This window comes from Corvus cornix, chromosome 7, assembly GCF_000738735.6.
Source record: "Corvus cornix cornix isolate S_Up_H32 chromosome 7, ASM73873v5, whole genome shotgun sequence".
NCBI lineage: Eukaryota > Metazoa > Chordata > Aves > Passeriformes > Corvidae > Corvus > Corvus cornix.
In genome coordinates this window covers 35012560-35035902 of record NC_046337.1, presented here as the reverse complement: position 1 = coordinate 35035902, position 23343 = coordinate 35012560, and the positions used below count along the sequence as shown (strand labels likewise).

Below are 23343 nucleotides of genomic sequence, written 5' to 3'. Positions count from 1 at the left end.
ACAGTTCAGTCCAGTGCCTGAAAATCCAGTTCATTGAATTACTACAGATCATCTTCATAACTGCTGGACTGTGGAAATGAGCATCCAAATTGGAGTTAATTCAACAAGACCCAGATTGGTTTTCACTATAAATTTTGAAATATTGATACTGAACTGGGAGGTGGTGTTGACTCTCTGAAGGACAGGAGGCCTTGCAGAGAGATCCAGATCAATTTTAGCATTAATCCATGATTAATAGGATGACATTTAACAAGTAGAAATGCCAGACTTTGCACTTAGGATGAAGTAACACCTGGCAGAAGTATTAACTGGGAACAACTCTGCAGAAAGGAAGCAGGGGGTGCTGGTAGGCAGCAGGCTTACTTTTTAAAAAAAAACACAAAGTGCTGATCAAAATCAGATTCTCCTGCTGAAAAGAATTTTCCCACTGAAAAACGTTTTGGTATAAAGCCATCAGACAGCTGCACTCCCAAGGTTTATGGGTGAATTTCTGCTTCCTCTAAACACAGCCCATGAGTGAGCCTGAGTAAGCGACGCATTTCCAGCCTCACCATGGATCCATAAAATGGGGTTCCTGCCCCCACTACCTCCCCTACATGTGCCAGTCCTGTCCCCTGAGTCTCCCACAGCTGACACTGCCCAAGCAGTGTTTGTTCAGCACTGAGCACACCAGACCCAAAGTCTGTTTGCATGACAGCAGAGGGGGGGAACACAGAGAAGTCATTTGCACATACAGCTCTTAGCGGCATCTGCAGTATTTCTTTCCAGAGATAAGTGAAAGATTAAGAGGCTCAGCAAGCCAGGAAAAAACAAACCCAAGAATTTTAGAAACCCACAGGGATAGAGTTTTATTTCCTGAAATTCTGTATTTTTGACAAGGAAAAAAGCTTTTGATTGGTTTTCCCCAATTATCTGTTTATTTTTCACAGCAAATGTTTAAACAATCCCAGATTTTCTGCAGAAAAAGAGCTGTCTTCACAGCCAGAGACAGCTGGTAGTTGTCAAATTATGAAGTGTCATCCTGCTAAATGAGCTTTTGACCTAGGAAAATTACCATCTTCAGACAAAAACACAAAAGAGGCCCAAGCGTCTCAGCTCTTCTGTCCCTAAGACCACATTATCACTCAGTATTTCAAATGTTTCAACTTCCTTGACACTGTTCATAATCATTTACACATGAAAGTAGGTGAATATAGGCCAATATGTTTCTTTTCAGGATAAAACTGCTGAAAAACTTGCTCAAATTATGACTTGATTTTAAAGAATTGAAAAGATCTGTCATTGAGCCCTTTTCATTATCCAAGTCACCAGGAATTATGAAAAGAGGGCAGTTCCTAACCAGGGCAACATTTTACAGATAAGATGAAAGGTAAGGTATGTACAATTCCAGTGTCTATGACATTAGAATAGTATTTAAGAAAATCAGATGTTCAGTTCCATTCCCAGAGTTTGCAGTTCCAGACATACCTTTGTACCAAGGTCCAGCAAACTTTCCTTATCAGGACATATGCCAGACCCCAGACCACCAAGAGCATAGGCAGAACGTATCATGACAGGGTAGCAAATCTTTTCAGCAGCCTTCAGAGCGTCTTCAACCTTAAAGGAGAGGGGAGTACATTTCAGAAATAGATAGCAATTCAGATGAATAAAGTCTTCAATTCTGATTACAAGGTTAACTGGAAATCCCATCAGTAAGGCACTAAACTGTCTGAAGATAAAATGAAAATAATAAAAGTTTGCTTTATAATATTGCCTTTTTCTGCCAAACAGCAGAAAACTGCAACATGCACTCAGGGAGGCGACTTCTGTCCTTCACTATACATGGACTTCCTTGCTGACCTACCATGGACAATGTCCTTACATGGTCTGTCTTCAGAGACTTCAGCATGAAATAACCCCTCCAAAAGACATCCCAGTTTAAGACCTGTTTAATTTCCTCCAGACTCAAACAGACCTTTCCACCAAATCAAATTTTATGTTTTCATACTCCCATCCTCAAGAAAGATTTCAGCACTGCTGATTTGGGGGACCTGGAATCCTAACTCTAAATGGCTTGTATATAATTTAAGAAAAGTACCCCTGACATGTCACATACTTTTGTGCTGCAGCACAGGAGTCGCCCCAACATAATTTAACTTTTGTCAATAGGTACATCAGTTTAGGTTTTCCCAGTGCTTAATTGCATTTTCACTCATTTTAAATCATGGTGACCCAGCATTAATCACCGAGGAGTGCTGTACACACTACAGCATCCACAGTTGCATTCATCTTTCACTCTACAAAATGAGAAATATTTTTACTAAGTCAAATGGGCAACAGTAATAGCAATCACATCTTCAAATTTATCTGATTTACCGATTCCACTGCAAGGCTAGGAGCAATCTTTTCATTTAGCTCAGTTAGTTTATCAGAAAAAAGCTTTCTATCCTCTGTAGCCATGATGGATTCAACTGAGGTACCAAGGACCTTCACACCATACTGCTGCAGTACTCCTTGCTTGAAGAGTTCCACTCCTGCAGAGCAAACAAAGACACAGTTTTGAGGAATTATAGTAGATGAAGAATCATAGAATTAGAGAAGGACAGAATGGTTTGGGTTGGAAGAAACCATAAAGCTCGTCTCATTCCAACCCCCTGCCATGGGCAGGGACACCTTCCACCAGACCAGGTTGCTTCAAGCCCCATCCAACCTGGCCTTGGACACTACCAGGGATGGGGCAGCCACAGCTTCTCTGGGCAACCTGTGCCAGGGCCTCACCACCCCCACAGGGAAGAATTTAGAAAATTTAGAACAAAGAAAGTATTCAAAAGATATCTGATTAGCTGACAACTTGTCTGGGCTCATCCACAGCTAATTTTATTATTTTTGTCAGAACTCATAACTATAACATGAAATTTTCTGTCCTCAGATCTATGAAACCTGAGATAATCTAGAGTTACTGCTTGGCCATCATCTGCACCACAGAGCAAAGCAGCACAGGTGAATATTGGTGCAAGAAATTAAATGAAGGTAACATTTCCTTTTGATTTCTGCCTCAAGGTGGTCAAAATATCCCCAATCCAACTATGATAACTACGATTTAAGATGAAAAGCAGGACATATTAATTACTTTAAAGTACCAAACCCAGCAATTAGATGTTACGTTCACAGCTTAGCAGTGACTCACTCCCCCATGGTTGGTGTCTCTGCCTGTATCCCTCAGTAACCTGACCAGTGAGTGAGGCATGTGGGGCTTGGATGCCTGCACAAATAAAATCTTCAGAACATGTGGCAGAATCAGAGAATCATCCAGGTTGGAAAAGATCTCTAAGATCAACAAGTCCAATGTTTACTCAGCAGCACTATGTACCCCATTAAATCATGTCCCCAGGTGCCACAACCACACACCTTTTGAGCACTTCCAGCCTATTTCAATGCTTGACCATCCTTTCAGTGAAGAAATTTTTCCTAATTTCCAATCTAAATGTCCCCTGGTAAAACCAGAGCCCATTTCCTCTGGTCCTGTCCCTTATTACTTTACTTGTTATCTGGTAAAAACCATGATTCTGCCTGCCTGGAGTGCCAAGGCACCTGTATCACACTCACCACAGTTGAGAGCAGTCTGGCCACCCATGCCCAGAATTAATCCATCGGGACGCTCTGCCTTGATGACCTCAATGACGAAGTGTGGAGTGATGGGGAGGAAGTAGACAGCATCAGCCTGCTTTAAGCCAGTCTCATTGGTCTGCACTGAAGCAATATTGGGATTCATGAGAACAATTTTCACATTTTCTTCCTGAAAAATTAAAATCTGCATTAAAAATAGGCACATGTGGGGAAAAAAGCTAACAACAGCAGCAGCACCAGCAAGAAGAGATGGGGTTCATCACGCAATTTACCAAGAGCAGACTTAAAACAATTATGTACTGTCCTGTAAGAGACTTTGATGCCTTTTCCTGGTCTTGAAATCAAGAGTCATACATGGTTAGAAGGGGAAAAGAGATTTTACCTTGGTATTTATTTTAAGGATCCTTAGGTGCACATGTTCAGGTCATATACACCAAAATGCACCACGCCGAGTCTCCCCCAAAGATTGGGTATAACATTATAGGTTTTACTAATTAGCATATCTATCAAAGATTCCCCAATGAGAGGCTCAAGTGAGACCCCCTCCCCAAGGAACCTTCTCCTGGAGGGTTCTATCTTGGTTTACAGAATGTGTTCTGTATGGAGAGGACCCTGGGGTCTGGGGCACACTGATCCCTAGCTACGAAGCTTCTAAAATGTTTAGTCTCTTAGCTTGACAAACAAGTCCAAGAATGTAGGCAAAAAGCACTAAGAATACAGAAGTAGTAAAAAGGTATAATAGGGGCATAAAAGAAAAGGCAAAAATCTTCATGGCATCAACTTCTGGTCTCTTGTACCAGGCTGAGCTAATGCCAATTCTTTACTTTTGTGCCTGTGAATCTTGAGGGAATGAAGATTCCCACATGATTCAGAAATTTGGTTGAAATTGTTTAACACATTTAGGAGTTATATAGAAGAAACAGGAACAAACTCCACCATACTCATGCCTGTCTTCCTTTGGAAGTCAGATTAGGGGTGCCAAAGCAAAAAATTTAATCAAAAGCTAATCTTTTCTTGCCAAGCAGTAGGTCTTTGAAGTTCTCAGATTTTTGCACCAACTAGTAAAAATACATTTTTTGCTTTGACTTTCCGTAGAAATACTTTTTTGTCCTGGTATTATCAGTTTAAAAATATTGTCCCATAACTTTTTAATTTGATATTGCACATAGTAAAATACAAACTCTGCCTTTCTATGCAAGATGAACGTTAGCCAAAACTTTACACTGCTCTTTCTCTGTCACAGATGAGAAACTGAGATAGAGTGATAATAGATAATAAAGTTTATCCGTTTCCTGCTATAAAAGTCTTGCCACTCTTTAGCTACAGACAGAAATGCACTAGTTTGCTCAGTAATAGAAAAGTCTGAGTCAAAGCGGGGCAGATCAATCCTCCTCACTCTTGAATTATTTGCACATAATGAGGAAACCAACCAAGTTTTGCTAATAATGATGAGTGTGGCCAAGCTTAAAAAAAATGTGTCAACCACATGCAGTAGACATGCAGATACAGGAAACTGTTCTACTGCTTTGTTGAAAAGGTGGACTGAAAAGTGCAAAGGCTGCGGCCTCATTTTTACAGGAATTCATTCTAATCTCCATCAACTTCAGGTAAAACTACAAACAAACACAGCATTTGCAAAAAATGCTAATTATAGATGCAAATTACATTTCAAAAGAAAGATTTGCTGTATGGAAATTGTTAAAAGGTTAAAAAACAACATTTCCCATTGAAAAGAGGAACAGTGACAATATTTTGAAAATATTATAAAGAAACAGGCTGGAGAAAATGCTGCAGAAGTGTTGCTAGGATCAGTACAGAAAATGCAATTTTCCCTCAGTTCACAATAAGCATGAAAATGCCGTAGGATTTTTCTGTGTTTGTTTAAGATTTGTGATTGTCTCACTGCTTTGGGGGAACAAAGAAATAGCTCCCCTGGAGCAGTGGGATTCTCACTCAGAGCTCTCAGTGTTCAGGTGTAGGATAACATTTCCTCTCCTTCCTTTGAAAACTTAAAAACTGCCTTAAAGACAGGCTGTAAATTTCTGCTGACCTTTTTTCCCTGTGAAAAGTTGGATTTTTTTTCACTGAAGCACACTTTCCTTGGAAATGTGTGGAACAGGGGAGAGAAAGAAGATATAAAATCCTTATGGAAAATATTTTGGATTCAGACAAATGATCCTTAACCGGTTAGTTTTCACAGTGGTGGTGAGGGAAAAGACCAAAACATTCTTCTCTAATAAATGTATTCAGAACCTCATGGTTACAGTTCTGTCGAAACAAATGGGGGAGGGAAAAGTTTATCACTTTCCAACAAGCTGGAATGTCTGCACATCTCAACTCTTTCTTCTCTGCTTATCTTTGACAAGGTATCTTAAAGACCAGCTAGCAGTGATGATGAGGATGACTAATGACAGAATTAATGCTCACTGCGCTGAGAGACATGTTTCACTGATATCACATCATTCTGGCCCAATTGCTTGGGATGTTGGATTTTAATCCACATGCTCTTGCAACCCTTTACTTCAACTTCTGCCATTTTTAGTTTTTTATAAACACACAGAACTCTGCATAATGGTCACCTATCCTGATGGAGACATTTGTTACAACTTGATTAAAGCAATGAATTAGTAATACTCCAGAAGGGTTCAATTTCTCTTTTTGTGTAATATCCACCCATATTCAGCTCAGTTGGGATAATCCCCACAGAAGGTAATCCAGAAGATTTTTGAGGTGACCACAAGCCAGTCTGTTGTTCACAGATGCTTCCAGGCCTTGCTCTTCAGGGGTTGTTCCTGCCTTTGATGAACATTTTTGCAGATACAGATTTACTGAGTGTGGAAGTACCATCTCCTCAAGATTTTAGTCTTTAAAAGAAGCACTCATTTAACTGTCCAAGGCTGAATATTAGTATCATCACCTTCTTATAATGAATCAGCATCCAAGTAGCACAGAGCAGAATGAATCAGAACATCAGCACAGAGAATCCGTGTTGATTCATAATAAAAAATAAAACAAAATGAAGAAGTCTAAGGGGAAAGAAATCTCTCTTGTCTCCTGTTAACTGTCCATTCTCTCCCAGCCATGCTCTGCTGCTTTCCTTGGCAGGGCTGACCAGCCACTCCTCTCTCACATTCAGCCCTAAGTGCCTCTGCCAAAGGCAAGGTCAGGAAGGGCAGGTTCTGCCTCTGGAATGGCTGATCAGCCTACAGACCACAGCAGCTCTTGGGTGGCCATGTGAAGGGGAAGGGCACTGTGGGATGTCAAGCTGGGGAGATTTATCACTAAAAAACCCGCTCTTTTCCACAAACCCAAGCTTTGAAGGACAAAAGAGGGGAAGAAAAATCCTTTCCAAATGGGTCATTATTGACACTCTCCAACTCTGGCATCCTCCCCTCCTGACTTGTACTTGTCTCTTGATGATGTGGTCAGTTTGAACTAGTAGCCAGCAATAGCAATGCAGTACACAAACAATACACATGCAATACAAGATGTGTTGCAACATGGGGACGAACCCAGAGCAGCCCCAGATGATATTTAACATTACTAAAACCGATTTTTTTGTTCCTTCAGTCCAGGGTCAGCACAGGAATAGAATGTTCGTGACATCAGAACTGCCTCAGAACCACTCACAACCATCACCTCATCTGAAGGCAGCTGCTACTTCTGCTCTCTGTCAGGCTTCTGCAAGTTCCTGCTTCCTCCTTCACATGAGGTTAGACATGAAATTGGGGCCTAGGTGACTCTTACATTACCAGAAATAACCCCATCACAGGACATTCCACCATTCTACTCCTTCTCCTAGCATGAACTTTTGCCCTAGTAACCTTTCTAGGACCTATTCTGGAAACAGAACTTGACATATATGACCTTTAAAAAGTTCATCCCATTAAAAATAAATACCATTTATAAAACCTGCCTCTATTAGGGGTTCTTTTGTATAGCAGCAGCCAACTGTTCAGCTGTTATTGGTTGTCAACCTTGCAGTGTGTTAACATACCACGGAAGATCCAGTAATTTCAGCTCAGGTACATCTGACCATATTCCTCCTCCTCCATTTCCATTCAGTTTAGCAAGCCTGGAGCAACCAGGCAGACATCACAAATAACAAACTGCTTGAAGACTGCAATGGAAACTCCCAGAACATCTCTCTTTGGAAGATAATTCTGAGTGGTTAACTCGCATCACTCAACCAGGAAGTTCACCAACAAAAATGCCTAGTTTTCCCTACAGTCATTTATCCTCCCCATCTCCCCTGCTCCAGTTGGACACAGTTGGAGGACCAGTTTAGCTGTGAGAAGAGAAAGATGAGGTTAGTATTTTCACAGTATCTCCTCACCTTCAAGGCTTTCACAGCCTGTGATCCAGAGTAATCAAATTCCCCTGCCTGACCAATCGACAGACCCCCAGATCCTAGAATGAGAACTTTGGAGACCTGTAAGTGTCAAATGGCATGAAAACAATCAGTCCCAGTGTAGTGGATGTTGAAATGAACAGAGACTGTGCAGCACTGAACAGTCTTAAATTATAGAACATAAGTTTTCAAAGAAGAAGTCACTTTCAGAATCACCTCGGTTTTACTTCTTAAGAGCATTTCTACTGGAATTCTCCCATATATCTCCATTTAGAGAAACATGTGGCTCATGGATAGGGTATATAATAAACATGTTAATTGTATCGTGCTTATAGACAACCTTGCCTCACTTTGGCTGCCCACAAAATCCAGCTGCCTCTAAGACAGAAAAACTGTATGAAATTCAGCTCACATTAGGAATTTCAGACTTATTTGCTAAGCCACTGAGCACCAACACTATACTGCTGGCACAAAATCTCATGGCCAGATTATCCCAGGGCACCTCATTATGCTGTTATGAGAGTACCTTTCTTGGGAGAACTGCACAGAAAATACATGAAACATCAGAACTTAAAATTCTTTCAAAGAAAAGGGAGTTAATAACACAAGAGAGGCCAGATGACTGTGTGATAAGCAGCTGTCAGGACTTTTATAAGAGAAGTCTTCTTTGATTTCCATGTGCTATTTCGTGCCATGGGTTCAGTAGGAATTAATTAGTTCTCAGCGACAGGCATGAAAATATCTGTACACTGACCTCCACTCTAGAAGCTGTCACTCCAGCCTTGGGAAGGACCGCAGAAATGGTGGTGCCTTTCCCTCTCTTAACCAGGGAAATAAATGAATCAAATAGGAACTAGGAAAAATAAACACATGTATTTATTGCCAAAGTTGAACTAAATATATACCAAGCAAAGAAGGAAAAACCAGGCCATTTGTGAACTCATGCAATCAGCTCTGCTCTGCTGCCTTCAGCAGGCAGGTTTACACCATCTGAGAAGAGGGGATCATTATTTGAAATTTATATAACAACTTTGACATATCTGACAAAGCTGCATTCAAGAAACTGAAGTCATAATCAGGAAGAAAACACACATCAATCATGTCTGTGTGCTCTGCTTCTATGTGGCTGCCAGTGCAACGAGTGAACGTGCATCAAAAGCTAAAACACAGAAGAGCATACACTGAACTATCTCAGGGAGCCATCTGGAATGGTGCCTGCTACAGAGCAGGGTTCTGAGCATGGATAGCTAAACATCACTTGTGTGAAATCAGAATTGTCCTTCCAGAGGAGGTCCCAGGGCAGCTGTCCGAAAAGTGCTCTCCAACCAGGCAGGGCAGGCAGGCAGCAGGACCCTCACTGAAATCAGGCAGCTACAGGCAGTGGGACAGGCTTCCCACCCACCCCACACCTGCCAGACTTCTGCCATACAGCCCCTGAAACTGGCTGACTGCTGGGAATTTACCTGTTGAAGGAGCATGGATGGGTCCTGCAAGCCTATCAAGATAGGCACTATGTTATCAAACCATCCCAGCAGTGGGAGTGCACAGACTTGGAAAAAACACACAGTTGAGTTTTTTGAGTTCTCTGAGATTCACTAGTCAATCAGATTGCTATGAAAGTTCCTGATATCAAGAGATTTACTTGCAGGTTTAATCACCATCGTCTAATTAAGATTAAAATAAGCATTTCTAGGTATTCTTCCATCTTCCTCCCTCAGGAAATGCTAAATAGTTTATTTATGTTCAGACATGCTTCCTCTGCCTTCCACATCCCCTGGTGCTGCTTAGTCATATTGTGTGACTACGCAACCAGTTGTTACAGAATTTGTGTGAAGTCACAGATGGAGGATTAAAATTTCATTTCACTTAGGAGAACCAGAGTGAGGAAGTATGAATCCATTTACATAACTCTATAGTAATTATAAAATTTGAAAGTGGAACTAAAGTGTATTAGAAAGTTAATGATTTTCTTACAAAGCATCTGGCTAGTATTTTTTACTGTTAAGACAAAATCCTATTCCTTTTGCAGTCTCTTTTGCAAGAAATTTGAGCCTGATCCTGCAAAGGCTTAAGCACTCTAGTAACTTCCAACACAGAGATAATCCCACCAGGACTCAATACATACACATCATATGAATGGGATCACTGATCCAAACCACTAAGAAGTCAATAGACCTCTTGCTGCTGACTGTAATTAGCTCCAGATCAAGCTAAGAAGACAAAAGCCTATGCATGACTGGGCCCTTTGCCAGGATCCTGACACTTCCAGACCCAAGATTTAGGACCATCACAAACTGGTACACCAGCTGATATGTATCTCCACCCACAAGGCCATCTGAAAGCAAGACCAGATCAGCCCTCATACTTTACCTCTGTGTCCCTTGGCCCAGGATTTGCATCTGGATAGAACTGTGCTGTGAAAATCGATCTGGTCTCATGCATAATTCCCTGCAAGAATAAAAGCAACTCTCTTAGACACCTCCTGACAAGCAAGCAAGTGAACAGAAAGCCACACCTTATCCCTGTAAGCACTGAAGGCCAAAGGACTGATGTGTTTCTAGGGTTTGTCAAATTGACACCCATTTCATTCCCAGTCTCTTGCTCTGCTGTTAACCCTCCAGGGCCTGTGCAACCCTCAGCTGTCCATGGACTGGGGGACACAGTGGAGACCTTGCTTTCACTGCAACACCAAACACTGATAAGCTGCAAGCACCCGACAGAGCAGGTACACTGGGCTCCCTGCAGAGGCAGTCCTGGGACTGGGCAGAGAAGAAAAACATACCTGGCAAGAAAAGATCACCTGGGACAAGGCTGTTATGGAATGAATGGTTTAACCATCCCAAGCTGATTGGTTCTGTCATAGGATGATTGGATTTTGGTCACACTCTTGATTTCCATAATTCACTTTAAATGCTGACACAGGGCCTTGATCTCTGCCCTGGGTTGGGCAGAATGATGAAGGGGACTACTGCTGTGGACAAACAACAGCTATGAAGGACCTAAACTGAGTTTAGAGACAATGTTCGTAATTTCAGCTGGAGCCAGGAAAAATGATTTCTCATTTGAGTGGCCTGATAGCACCAAGAAGCATGATCCACTGGGACACTACCCTGTAGGTAGTCCTCATGGTCCCCAACTCCAGATGGGGATAGAGAAGTTCCTCAAGAGGAAATTCAGGGAAAAGGAGTCGTGATACAACCTGCTTCCCTTAGGAATGGACAAAGGAGCCCAAACAGTCTCGCGTAGAGCCACAGTGCCATCCAGAGCTGCAGGGTGGGATGTCAGGATAGGACAGGGATGAGAGATGAGCTGACCACAACTGATCCATTATGGCATGAATTTCTGCTCTCAGAGTAAAGAATTCCATCAGTCTGTCACATTTTCCCTGAATGCTCATGTTCCTTATAGTCACATACAAATATCTTTTTAAAATGTTCACTCCCTGGCTTGTCAGTATTTGGAAACCTGTGCTGGCCCTGTCCAGCTGTGATAGGTCAGGTCAGCCACAAAAAATGCTTTTTCTTCTTCAAGCAGAGGAATGCAACAGACTGCACATGACAGACAATCCAGCCCTGACCCTGTTTGTGCATCCCATGCTAAACCAACACGGTCCTTGTCCCTCTCCATCTATGAAGGTTTAGGAGACTGTTGCTGCTTGGGGACTCACAGAAATATCTTTTTAGCTCACATGAAAGAACATCATTCTACTAGATCCAGAAGACTCATGTTCAACCTTATCACCTTTGTCTCCAAATTCCAGCTAAAGCAAACATGAAAGGCCTGGGAATGAAAGGGTTTAGTCTGTCAACCCAGCGGAAATAAACTCATTTCAAAAATTGAGCCAAACAGCTGTAAATTTTTTGTATCAATGTTTTGTTTGGTAAAATTTGTCTATGTTTAGATACCCTTCTGTGTTTAGATATCCTTCTGTAATGATAAAGAAAAAAGCAAATGACAAACCAAACTTTTTCTAAAATCATCAGATGGGTAGCTTAGAACAGCACTGTTCAATCTGCCAGACTTGATGTGGGGCATTCATACAAAACAAGAGAGAGAGGCATATTTCCATGAGGGAAACTGCTTTTGAAAATACCTTCTCTTCACTGATTTCCTGATAATTAACAAGATTTAACTAACACAACATTGGACATCATGGAAAAGATTTGATATGGGCAATTGCAAGCTTGAGATCTCAAACATGGATGTCACTTGACACTGGACTTCTATCTTAGATCCTGTAAGCTATTGTCTAGGGGCAGCCCCTCTTCCTCATGACTTTAGTCAGTGGAATTATATTTACAATAACAGACCAAATTAGACTGCAATGATATCCCTTTTCTGTGATGGGCAACACAGAACCAACACAACAAACTGGTTACATAGGCTTGCACTGCTGTAGCACAAACTGTAAGACAATGGTAGCTGAGCGAGCACCTCCAGCAGCAGGGAAATCATGGAAATTAATCAGGCTTCGTTCAGGGAAATCATAAAGTCACTGTTGCAATCCAGTGCAGTGGGGCTGGTACAGTGGGGTACCCGTCTTACCCTGGCTGTAAAGCAGGGCTCCAAGTAAAGTAGATGGTCAAATCAACAAATTTAGCCTTGATAATGTGAGAGCAAGCTTACAGGAGGTGAAAAAAGCCAGAGATCTTCCCTCACTAGAGGCTTCTCTGTGCAGGTATTTGGAATAAAGCAGGAGCTCACCTCATTCGTTTGGTCGTTGGCATTCACAAAGAGAGGCTTCCAGCCAGGAGGGAGGGTGGAGCCGTCAATGGCATAGCTGTGGTTCTGAGCAGTGATGACAGCCTGTCCATTCACTGCATTCAGGACAGGCTGGTTCTGGCCCCTGGAAGAAAAAGGGATCAGAGGACAGAAGTGCCAAATGTGTTCAAGTGCCAAAATTAGGAGGAGCTGGTAACTGTGGGGCTGTACATAACAGTTCAATAGTAGCAGTAAAATACTGGCAGACAATCTCAAAATGATAAATCCTAGGAGAAACTTTGCTATTCTTCAGCTTGATAGGGTTCAATTGCATCAAATACTTTCAAAACACACTCAAAAAAAGTAGAGAATGACATGGCAGTTCAAATTAAAGGCAAGGAGAATGGCTGGGATGAAGGAGCAATGTTACTGACATGCCAGCTGCTGCTAAGGCAGTTCAGCAGCAGAGCACTGCTGTTCCATAGCCCTTTCCAATGCTGAACTGCTTTGTCTGGGAAGAAGAGCTGCTGCACCTGTTGGCCATCTGCATCTTGTAGGAAGTAGCTCCAGCTGCTATTCCAGTGATTAGATGCCCCATGCTAATTCCAAACAGGGGTTCTGGGCGATTGCTCTCCAGGACCTAAAATGAAAAGGTTTTCAACAGATATTGGAGGGTCTCTGTCCAGCAATTCCAGCAAAACCATGCTAGTTCCCTCAGAGACTTGGGAAAAAAGCTGAATGCCAGAGTGGCAACAGCCTATGAAGGAAAGTTTCCCCTTTCCTCTGGTTCAGAGGGAAGCCTCAGAGCACAGTTGGTGTCAGACTACTAGGAGGAAATAAGCAATGACACTGCATTACAGCCATTTAGTGTGTGACGTTATTCCAAGTATGAGCTCTGAAATCAATGCTGTTCTTTCCTAAGGTCACAGAGGACCTGAAAGAGCACAGGGTACTTCAAGGCACTGGTATGGTAATTGTGGTCATCATGTTTGCAATTTATTGTTCACCAAAGTCTATAAAGCCTTATTGTAAATATTGGGCTGGAGATGAATCCCACTGGACCAACATGAGGAATATTCCAGGCAGCTGAAAGGTCTGAACAACATTTGGCCCATAACAGGTTAGTACAACCAACTGTTACTTCAAGCACTTGAAAAAAAGGCAAATTAACAAGTATAATCAGCCTGTTGCACTGTACCTTTCTGACATTCTGAATCACTTCCTGGGCCTTCATGGGATCCCCTGGACCTCCAGAAATTATGAGTCCATCATAATCCATGCCAGTGAAATCATGGTCCCATGGAACCAAATGCACTTCTGCACCTCGCTAAAAGACAAAAAAAATAAATAAAAACAAGGGAATAAGAAATGAAGGAAGGAGGGAAACAAACGAATTTTTGTAAGGAGGTTCTTCCTCTGCTCTCATGTTCCAGAGCCTGAGTTTGTATTTCAGTCATCAGTTATCTCCTTTGCCCATGATGCAGCTTCTCTCCACTATCTGACCATATTACTTTCACAAAACTGGTAGATGTGGCCCCTTTGAGCCACCTCAGTGTTTGTCAAGTTACTCTGAAATTCACTGATGAGATCAAAAGTTACTAATGGAAAGCAAAATAAGTGTGTACACATGTAACACAGGTTCATTTTTACACAGTGCATTCATCCTAACTGCTAAATTAGGGCTTCCCAGCCTTGTTCTATGACATGCCAGAAGTAGTCCTACACATCAAAACTGAGACAAACATCCACATTAATTAAAAAATTGAATCAGGGAAATCCTGTGCATCTAGAGAATATGAGGACACTGCCTTCTATCCTCCTGTGTGGCTAAAGAAGCAAGAACTGCTACATCACTGTGCTAAAAAGAGGAAAAGATTTTCACAGAATTCTAGAATCAAAGAATAACTCAGGATGCAGGAGCCTCAGGAGGTCATCAGGTCCAATCCCTGCACAAAGCAGGGCTGATTTCCACTTTAAGGCAGGTTGCTGAGGGCCTAGGGCAGCTGTGTTTTTAATATCTTCAAGGATGAACATTCCACAAGTACTTTGGGCCTGTTTCAACCATTCACCACCATCACTGAATTTCCTCCTCCCCCCCCCCCAGTAGTTATTTTTAACAATGCTGGGTTGACCTTCCTTCACTGTTCTTTAGAGAAGTTGTGCCTCATTTTTTGAGAACTCATCTTCTGGGGTTCTTCCCATGACTAAGAGGCTGCTGTACAGGTCCTCTTCCTTATCCCCTCAGTACAGAGTACCAAGTGCAGAAAACACCTCCCAGTCCATAAAAATCATCCTAAAAATTGTACCTCCCTTTAGGAGGGAAACTAGAATGGAGGTGTCCAGGTGTAAGGAAGGCTCGTGAATACAGGTGAGGCTCTTGCCAAAGCAAAATAAGTGACAAGGGGCATCAAGCACTGACCTACCTTTACTAGGAGACGGATAATGTTGTGCTTCAACCCACAGTCAACAGCTACAACTTTAATTGGATTCCCTCTGCCATAAATCTTGACTTCCTATAAAAAAACAGACAATGTTGTGAATGACAGATCACACCCTGTCCCCAAAACACAGGGAAGATAGGCAGCAGAGTAACTTTTCACCAATGTGCAGCAACTGGTACTTAATCAATTTATGTGGAAATCTCCAGGAATACTGCAGACATTACTGCTTCCTTCATTTTTCCGTGAAAGCAGAAGTTACAAAGCTCTTTTACATACTGTTGATTACAGCAGTAATTCCTAAGCAATTCCTTGTTTCCATAGCTAATGACAAGCTTTTTTCATGTGTGTCACCTCATTAGCAGTGAAGCAAAAAGCCAGCTCCCAGAGATTATTGAAGCCCAAGAGAAACAGGCCAGATACTCAGTGTGAGATTTTCAGCTGAAGTGCAGTCATCCTGCTAATGCCAGTGGAGCAAGGCTGCTTGGCACCAGCTACAGATCCATCACATGAAATACCACCCCAACCTGCCAGTCCCAGTAAGACCAAAGCACAGCACAGCTGGAGATGGCCTGTGAGTGACCTGTGCATCATGGCAGTACAGACCAGGCCAGGCCTCTCACCGAGCATGGCCTATGTTCATATGGACCTGGCAGTTTTATCTCACAACTTCTCTTCCAGCTGCTGTTCCTTAACCCATTCCACAAAATAAATTGTCACCAGTCCCAAATCTGGACCATCATTTTTTGTACACCCAGTTATCTACTGGTCACAGCCAGAATGGAAGAGAGTTATATGGCCTTGATACTGTGCCATTACAGATGCACTGTCAGACAGCTCTAGCACTGATGTAAGGTTATTTATGGACAGCTTCTTTCTGAAGGTTGTTGAATTACTTTACTTGTTACATGACTGCAGGCAGCAGTTATTGATGTTATTCATCAATAACCACATAAGGCTGCCTTATTCCTCCTAAAAACAAACTCTGTGCTTACCTTCAGTTACACTCAGCCTCTGAAAGATGATATTGACAGATGAGATTGACAAATGTACTTTGCCCAAAGTGGTTTTCTCTTGGGTATCACTGGAAAAAACAAGCCCTTTTTTTTTTTGTTCTTTTTTTTTTTTCTTTTTTACCCTAAGTAACTCCCTTTTAATCAGCTTCCCTGGCATCCATACTACACAGCTGGGCCTCCTTATGAAAAGATACTAAAATCCATACCCAATATGGCTGGTGTGGGGTGACAAACTGAATCTTTTAAAAGGAGAAATATGATCAGCCAGAAGGAAAGACATTCCTTCAGCAGATAATTCAAGATGAAGTTTGTTAGCAGAATATTGCAACTCCTCCCTGTGTGTTACCCTAACTCAGTTGTTGTTTGAACTTTTATCCTTGCAGAGATTGAAATGCAGAGGTTTTCAGAATGCAAGAGTGTGTCCTGTGTGAGGACAGCTCTGATCATCATCAGGAGAGACTTACTGCCATGTCAGGAGCAAGGGTGCAAGAAATGGGGTGCAAGGAGCACCTCCCTTCACTACAAGGCTTCAAGCTGCCACACATGAATCACCAGTGGTCCCTACTCCATCTCTGAGGATGTGACTCAACCCTGAGCCAGTAGAGTTACCACTGCTGCTGTGACTCCTGGTGTGTAATGCAGAAAGGAGATTTTCGTGCAGGAACATAATCTTGTAGTTTACATTACATAATCAGATGGCAAAGTATCCTACAATCCTTTTTTAGAATGAGTAGAATCATACTGAACCTGGGTCTTGTTAGATCACTCCAGGCTTCTGATAAGAAGCTGTGCCTGACATGTGATGGTATCTTTACAGTTACTGATACGCAAGCAGATTCTGCTTCCAACTGTCCACAGTGGAACTGTATCACTGCACAGGAATTTTATGGGTCTTCTACCTGCTGTCCTTCAGGTTTCTGGGTGGTGGGTTTCAAAAATCTCAAGAAGATTAAGGTGTTCAGTTCTCACAGAAACTAGCTTAGCATCCCGTGTCAGAGACTCTTAAGAAAAACTCACTGTCCTTTTCAAAAGGGGCTTTGGAAGACCCCTCAATTTCTCACAACATCCATACTTAAAAACATAACAAAATATTATCAAGCAAAAACCTCCTTTAAAGGTTCTCCTTGGCTGTTCTCATTACTAGAGGGAGTTGTGAGGCAACACCACTTCAAGGTACTTCAATTACCTACTTTTCAAAACTTCCCCAGTCCAATTAATTAGCTATGATTTGTTACAAGATGTCCTTCAGCAGCACTGATTTTAGATGTTGCTGTCTCCACAACCCACTTGTCACACACTGTCTTGCAGAGACCTGACCTGTCCCCTGCATCTGGCAAATATGTTTAGACAGAAAACTAGACTGGGAAGCTGGATCAGAGAATTGTTAAAATAAAAAGCCAGAGGATTCCCTCACCTGTTCATGGCACAGCCCATTAAAAAAACTGTCCCAGTCTGAAAGGATTATGTGGGGAGGCTGCAAACCAGTGGTCAGGGAGAGTAAAAGCTCCTGCTGGTACTACTGCCAAGAACAAAAACAGTACGTGGGCCTGCATGTGTGGAGAGATGTGACCTTTTAGCTTGGAGTGGTTAAATATCTCTCATCTGCTCTGTGACCCTGACAATCACACGCACCAAAAAAAAATCTCCAACAAGAGTCCTTGCAGAATACTGCAGTTTTCTACATTCCCTGCCCTGGATAGGCAATGTTAGCAAGCAGAGTCTATATCACTAGCATTTAATCAAGGGCAGGGGTGGGTAGGATATAATAAAGAAAATCAATCATTCCTAGTGTACAATAGATAGACAGATTCCTGATCATACTGTATTCTGATCTACATGAAAATCACCATTTGGCAACAGACAGATTCATGTCCAGTAATTACCAACATTAAACAGCTTACCTCGTTTACAGCTTTATATGCGATTGGTTTTTAAGCCTATAAAATGAAGTTATAAACATAACAAGACCACCAAAGTGCTGTTAATCTTATTATATCTCCCTTTAAGAAGCTATTTTCAGCATCTTTACAATAATTCTGTCTTAGTAATTGCAGAGTTTAGCGTCAGCAATCTTATCTGTTTCTGAGAAACTGCTTCGAAATGGCTCCACCTGCACCTTGCAATCCTAGATCACAACCTCAGTAAGCAATTGCCTGTGTAGCAACAAAGCCCTGACTCAAAACACAGCAGAGGTGTTGGCATGAATTGGGAAATCCCCCAAGGTGAGATTTGCAAGGCTGCCTTTGTATTCCAATGGCATCCCAGGATAACAGTCACTACTGTAAATCCAAGCCTGGATGGAGAGTGCTACAAACTCCCACTTGCTCGCTCACCAGTCTGTTCAGGACTGCTTTTCACCCATGCCATGAACACACTAGCTTGTGTGCAGAATAGTACACAAGCAACTGTTTGCAGAACTCTTCCAGAGCCTCACTGATCTTGAAGGAGCCTGCAAACACCATAGCAAGCACACAATTTGCAAAAGAGACTCATACACCCAGTTCTCACTTCACTCAATGGAATTAAGCATCCAGGGCACTCTTTATCCCCCAATTAAATCTACAAAGGGGCCACAGTTTAAAGACATCAGCCCTTGCATTGGTACAAGAATAGTTACTACTTTTAGTATGGGTCTGGTTCCTACATCCTCACAATTTCTAACGTTCTTCTCAGCTTGTACTTGAACACAGTTTGCATGCCCAGCTAACAGAGTAAAAACTTCACTGCTGGTCTGTTCAGATCTATGGGCATAGCAGCCAATTCCAGTAATATTAGATGCAGAGGATTCCTAATTTGGTCTGGTTTTGATATCTAGAAATCTCTTCTGGAATCACTTCAACAAAATTATGCCTGAACACAGATTATCAAATGGTATTGTGATATTTCCTGAATTTTTTTTAAGGAAAGCAACCATTCTTTTTATTAATTCTTTTTATGTTTGAAAATATCCACCATATACCAGGTCTAACTGTATTCCCAATACATCTCTGTCTTTGCAACACACAATTCTCTGATCAGAGTATGGTTCAGACCACATTCAGCTCAAACACAAACCATTTTTTATCTCCAACACTGCACCTAAGGAGCCATGGAGATATTGAGAAAACAGTCCATCCAAAGGTCTAGAAAGGTGCATGGTTTAGAAAACATCCCCAAACTGTTTGTTTAGAAGAACTGATTGATCCCCAGAGCAAATGGGGAGCAGTTACTACCTGGAGTGTACAGCGCTGATACTACAGAAGAACTTCTCACCTTTGTTGAAACTTCTGCAATTAAGTTTTGCTCATTGGGTCTGCAAACTCCACGGGTTGACCTTCAAATTCAATCTTCCCAAGGACTGTGCCCTGTGGAAATACATCAGAAAAAACAAAGCATGAGCAAAGGAAAAAAGCTGTGAACACTGGATAAGTGTTGACAGGCACAGCAACTGGAACAGCTGTTTAAAGATGGTTTCTTGGCAGTTTTATAACCATTTTAGCATTTTCAGAAGTTTATGAGCCTTCCTCGGTATCAAAAAATCTGTTTAAACCCCTTCATTCAGTGGAGAGACATTATCAGCAGTAAAATTCTTAATAGGCATTCTGGCAAGCTGTGTTGTGATACAAAATTGAGTTGTCTTCCAAGAAGATCAGATTCAGATCCCCCACATAACTGTCATGTAGATCTGAGAGTAATCCACAAAGTGGTTTGAAGCTTTTTTGGTTTTGGAAACCCACTGTGAGGTTTTCAGCTGCCTCATGTGGATAGGTACAAGGCAGCTGAACTGGTGTAAGGCAAAGCTAACGTAGGAGGCAGGTCCAGCCCAGCTGTTTTCTGAATAAGCTGTTAAAATAAAAATCACCTCCAGCAAGCCCTATTCTATATTGCTGTTACCACCTGGCAGAAGCTAGGACACTCTTGTTCTGGCCAGCAGCAATATCCTTCTTCTCATAAGTTCTCAGTGGAAAAAAATCTCTGCTTTGGCTTTGCCCACTCCTGGCGTAAGTGGGATTAATCTAGAGTTAACCTCTTTTCAGCATGGGGACAGGGTGTGCATTACAGAACTTTTCAAGGATGGAAGGGGAAAGTAAAACAGAGGAAGTCAATGTTTTGTGTAAATTTATCACATCCCACTTTCATAATCAAACATGTTTAAAACTCAGCTTGTTCTGTGGATATTACACTAGGATTGCTCCTTGGGTTTAGTGATTCTTCTTTGAGATACTTCCCTGGCTTGCCATACTGAAGTATTCTTGCCGCTTCTCTAGGAGCAAGCAACAGCCAATATCTTGCAATGGCCATGCACACTAACAAGGGCAAGTTATAAGGACAGAGTTTTGCTTCTAACAGTGGCTGACATCCTATGGTCTTCTTGAGTAGCATCTTACACCAAAAAGCTGCTCCAAGCTGCTTCACATGAAGCAAGCCTGAAAAGATCATCATCATTTTCAACAAGTCCTGTTCTTGGAAAGGAGGGTGCTGAGTGGTGCTTGAGAGCCATGGTTCTGAGTGCCACCCTACAGCGAGTTCCATAAATGCTGGTGACGAAGCTCTTAAAGCCCTTGTTCTCAGCCAATGGCACCCTGCATTTATCTTTAGTCCAGTTTAACAAGTCATTGCTTATTTCTGGATTTATTATAAGGAAGCCCTGTTCCCAGCCCCAATTTTTATAGCGACATGGAGTGAAATACTAATTAGTTTTTTCAACCTGAGAAAACTGGGTGAAGAAGTGACATTATGTACTTTTTTAAAAGCCATACACCAATACCACTCAAAGTCACAGTATAATGGGGACTCACTGCCATACACTGCTAAGTACAGGACAAACACTGAAAGTATTTACTTTAAATAAAAGGAATGGTGATCTATTACGTTTAAGAAAGCAGTAAACATATTGCCATTTTCTATTGTATTAAATTGTACTTGTATGCTATCTGTAAGAGCAGGACAATGCCAAATATTCCTATAAGAATTCATTTCTACAATATTCCTCTATTCAAGCTGGGTCATTCCTGTTTGCACTGTGGAATGAAAGGCGTCATGGGATTGGGCTGCAGACTGCAAATTGATCACCTAAAGAAAAGTGCAGCTTCAGATAATCTTTTAGGAAAGAAGAGCCTCCAAGGCAAATTTACATTCAGACTGGCCTTGGTCACCGTTTTCAGCCAGTGTGAAGTGTACCTTCACATTAACCTTCATTTCATAACATAATCCTACCTATGACCTCAATTTTCAGCTCTTGGAAAACAGAGAAAAGTAATGGGTTATTGAAAATATAGCAGGCTTCAGCCAAAGAAAACCAAGTTAGGAATCCATCTTAGATGACTGTAGGCATTCCTTTGTCTCAGAAAAGCAGGAGAATTTGCACTGACCAAAGGTGTCACTGTCTGTGAACTAATATCCACAATATCTCATGGACTTGTTGCTCTGTTTGACTGTTTCTGAATTAAGATGTGTGGGTAGGTTTGGCACAGTCTGGTTTTTTGGCTTCTGTGAGAAGCTGCTGGAAGTTTCCACCATGTCCAACAGTGCCAACCTCTGATGGCTCTGAAGATGGACATGCTGCTGGCCAATTCGATGAGTTGGTAACGCCTCTGTGATGATATATTTAAGAAGAAAATCAAAACAGTGCATACACAGTTTTTTCCCGGGAGGAGAGCCACTGCCACCAGGGCCTCCAGCGCAGCCCTCAGCGATGCGCTGCGGCTGCCGCCATCTTAGTGCAGCCCGCAGCAAGCCTTGCTTGCCTGGCCGCCCCTAGCCAACCATGCCGCGGGCAGAAGGGCAGGAGTGGCAGCACTGTCTTCTCCTTCCCAGCACCCCGCATGAGGAGACGCATTAAACAGCACCAGCACTGCAGCAGCTGTGACCGCCTGTGCAGTAGCAGTGGGGCCACGTGGCCAGCAGCAGAACCATGGCGAGCGATTCCCTGATGCAGAACCTAGACGAAATCAATCTATTGGCACTGCAGGATGCTGCAAGTATCTTTGAATTGGTGGAACTTGTTGGCAATAGTACCTACGGGCAGTAGTTTTTCTTCCAGATAGAGAAGAGGAGGAAATCAGCACTTGTAAGAGAGAACAACATGGCAGCACCAAGGTCAGTGGAGAAGGGAGGGGAAGAAGGTGCTCCAAGAGTCGGAGCTGTAATTCCTCTGCAAGCCATGGTGAGGACCATGTTGAAACAAACCATCTCCCTGTAATTGTCCTGGGTTGCAGTGTATTCTATTACCATCCCCATCAGCCGTTGAAATCAGGTGGGGCAGTGTTTCCCTTGCCTCCTCCCCCCAGACTATCTTTCTGTTAATTGGCCCATCATTGTCCTGCCGCCTGACTCAGAGATAACTCCCTCCGGACTATCTTCTGTTAATGAGCCTAATCAACACTTTGCCTCATGACTCGTTACCCCATTGTGAGATGCTCCACCCAGAGGGAGGAACCAAGCATCCCATCGTGGATATAATCTGAGGCTGAACACCAGAGACACCGGCTTCCCACTGGATTTCCAGAGGACAGGAGCTACACAGCCACCACTGGACTTCCTGAGGAAGAGCAGACTGTTTTACTACAGGATCACTGCTTCAGAGGACTGCAGCCACCATTCTACCAGACTGCTACCACCACCCTGCCTAACTGGGACTCAGGTTGTACCTTGACTCTGTCAGTTTGACAGTGTTTTCTTTTACCTTTTTTTTCCCTTTTCTTTAATTTCCATTAAATTGTTATTCTGACTTGGTGCCTCCCACTGGTTTGTTTTCAAACTAGCACATAATTTGGCGCCCAACGTGGGGCGGCTCTGAGAGAAAGTCAGAATTACAATTTTGTGTTAACGGAAACCTATTCACCATGGTGCTCAGCTTGTCTACGTGGGTACTGTATTTGCTCTCTATATTTTTCCTCACATGGGGAACTACCTGCCTGTAGTATTACTCCTGTTAAAACCAGGGAATGGTATGAGAATTGCTTTAATGGTTTATTCCTACAGCATAATAACCTGTGAGGCGATGAATACCATTCGGAGTATATACTCAGTTGTTTGGCTGTCCTAGTCTGGGCTCTATGTCTGGGATCTCCTCAACAATCGCACCCAGCCCCTGGTGGGAGGAGTAGAGAGTGGTTTCTTCCAGCCTTTCAGGCCAGGCACAGCAGTTTTTGAAAATATTGAATTCCCTCTGGATGTCAAAGACGGCATAAACTTGCTGTCAGTTCTGCTTTGTCTTCTCTGTACAGCCTGCACCATGTACACCATGCTT

The 23343-nt window shown here is 42.4% G+C and overlaps 1 protein-coding gene across 1 annotated transcript in view; it reads right to left on the bottom strand.

Moving 5' to 3' along the window:
• CPS1 (carbamoyl-phosphate synthase 1) overlaps positions 1–23343 on the bottom strand; it is a 107373-nt gene that overhangs the window by 61063 nt on the left and 22967 nt on the right. Inside the window, exons 7-16 of the mRNA XM_010407842.4 lie at positions 15082–15171; positions 13857–13985; positions 13192–13298; positions 12662–12803; positions 10328–10405; positions 8712–8810; positions 7943–8038; positions 3586–3775; positions 2356–2513; positions 1468–1596 (exon numbers count right to left, since the gene is read on the bottom strand). Of these exons, the coding sequence (XP_010406144.3) occupies positions 1468–1596; positions 2356–2513; positions 3586–3775; positions 7943–8038; positions 8712–8810; positions 10328–10405; positions 12662–12803; positions 13192–13298; positions 13857–13985; positions 15082–15171 (1218 nt within the window). The remainder of the gene's footprint in view (positions 1–1467; positions 1597–2355; positions 2514–3585; positions 3776–7942; positions 8039–8711; positions 8811–10327; positions 10406–12661; positions 12804–13191; positions 13299–13856; positions 13986–15081; positions 15172–23343) is intronic.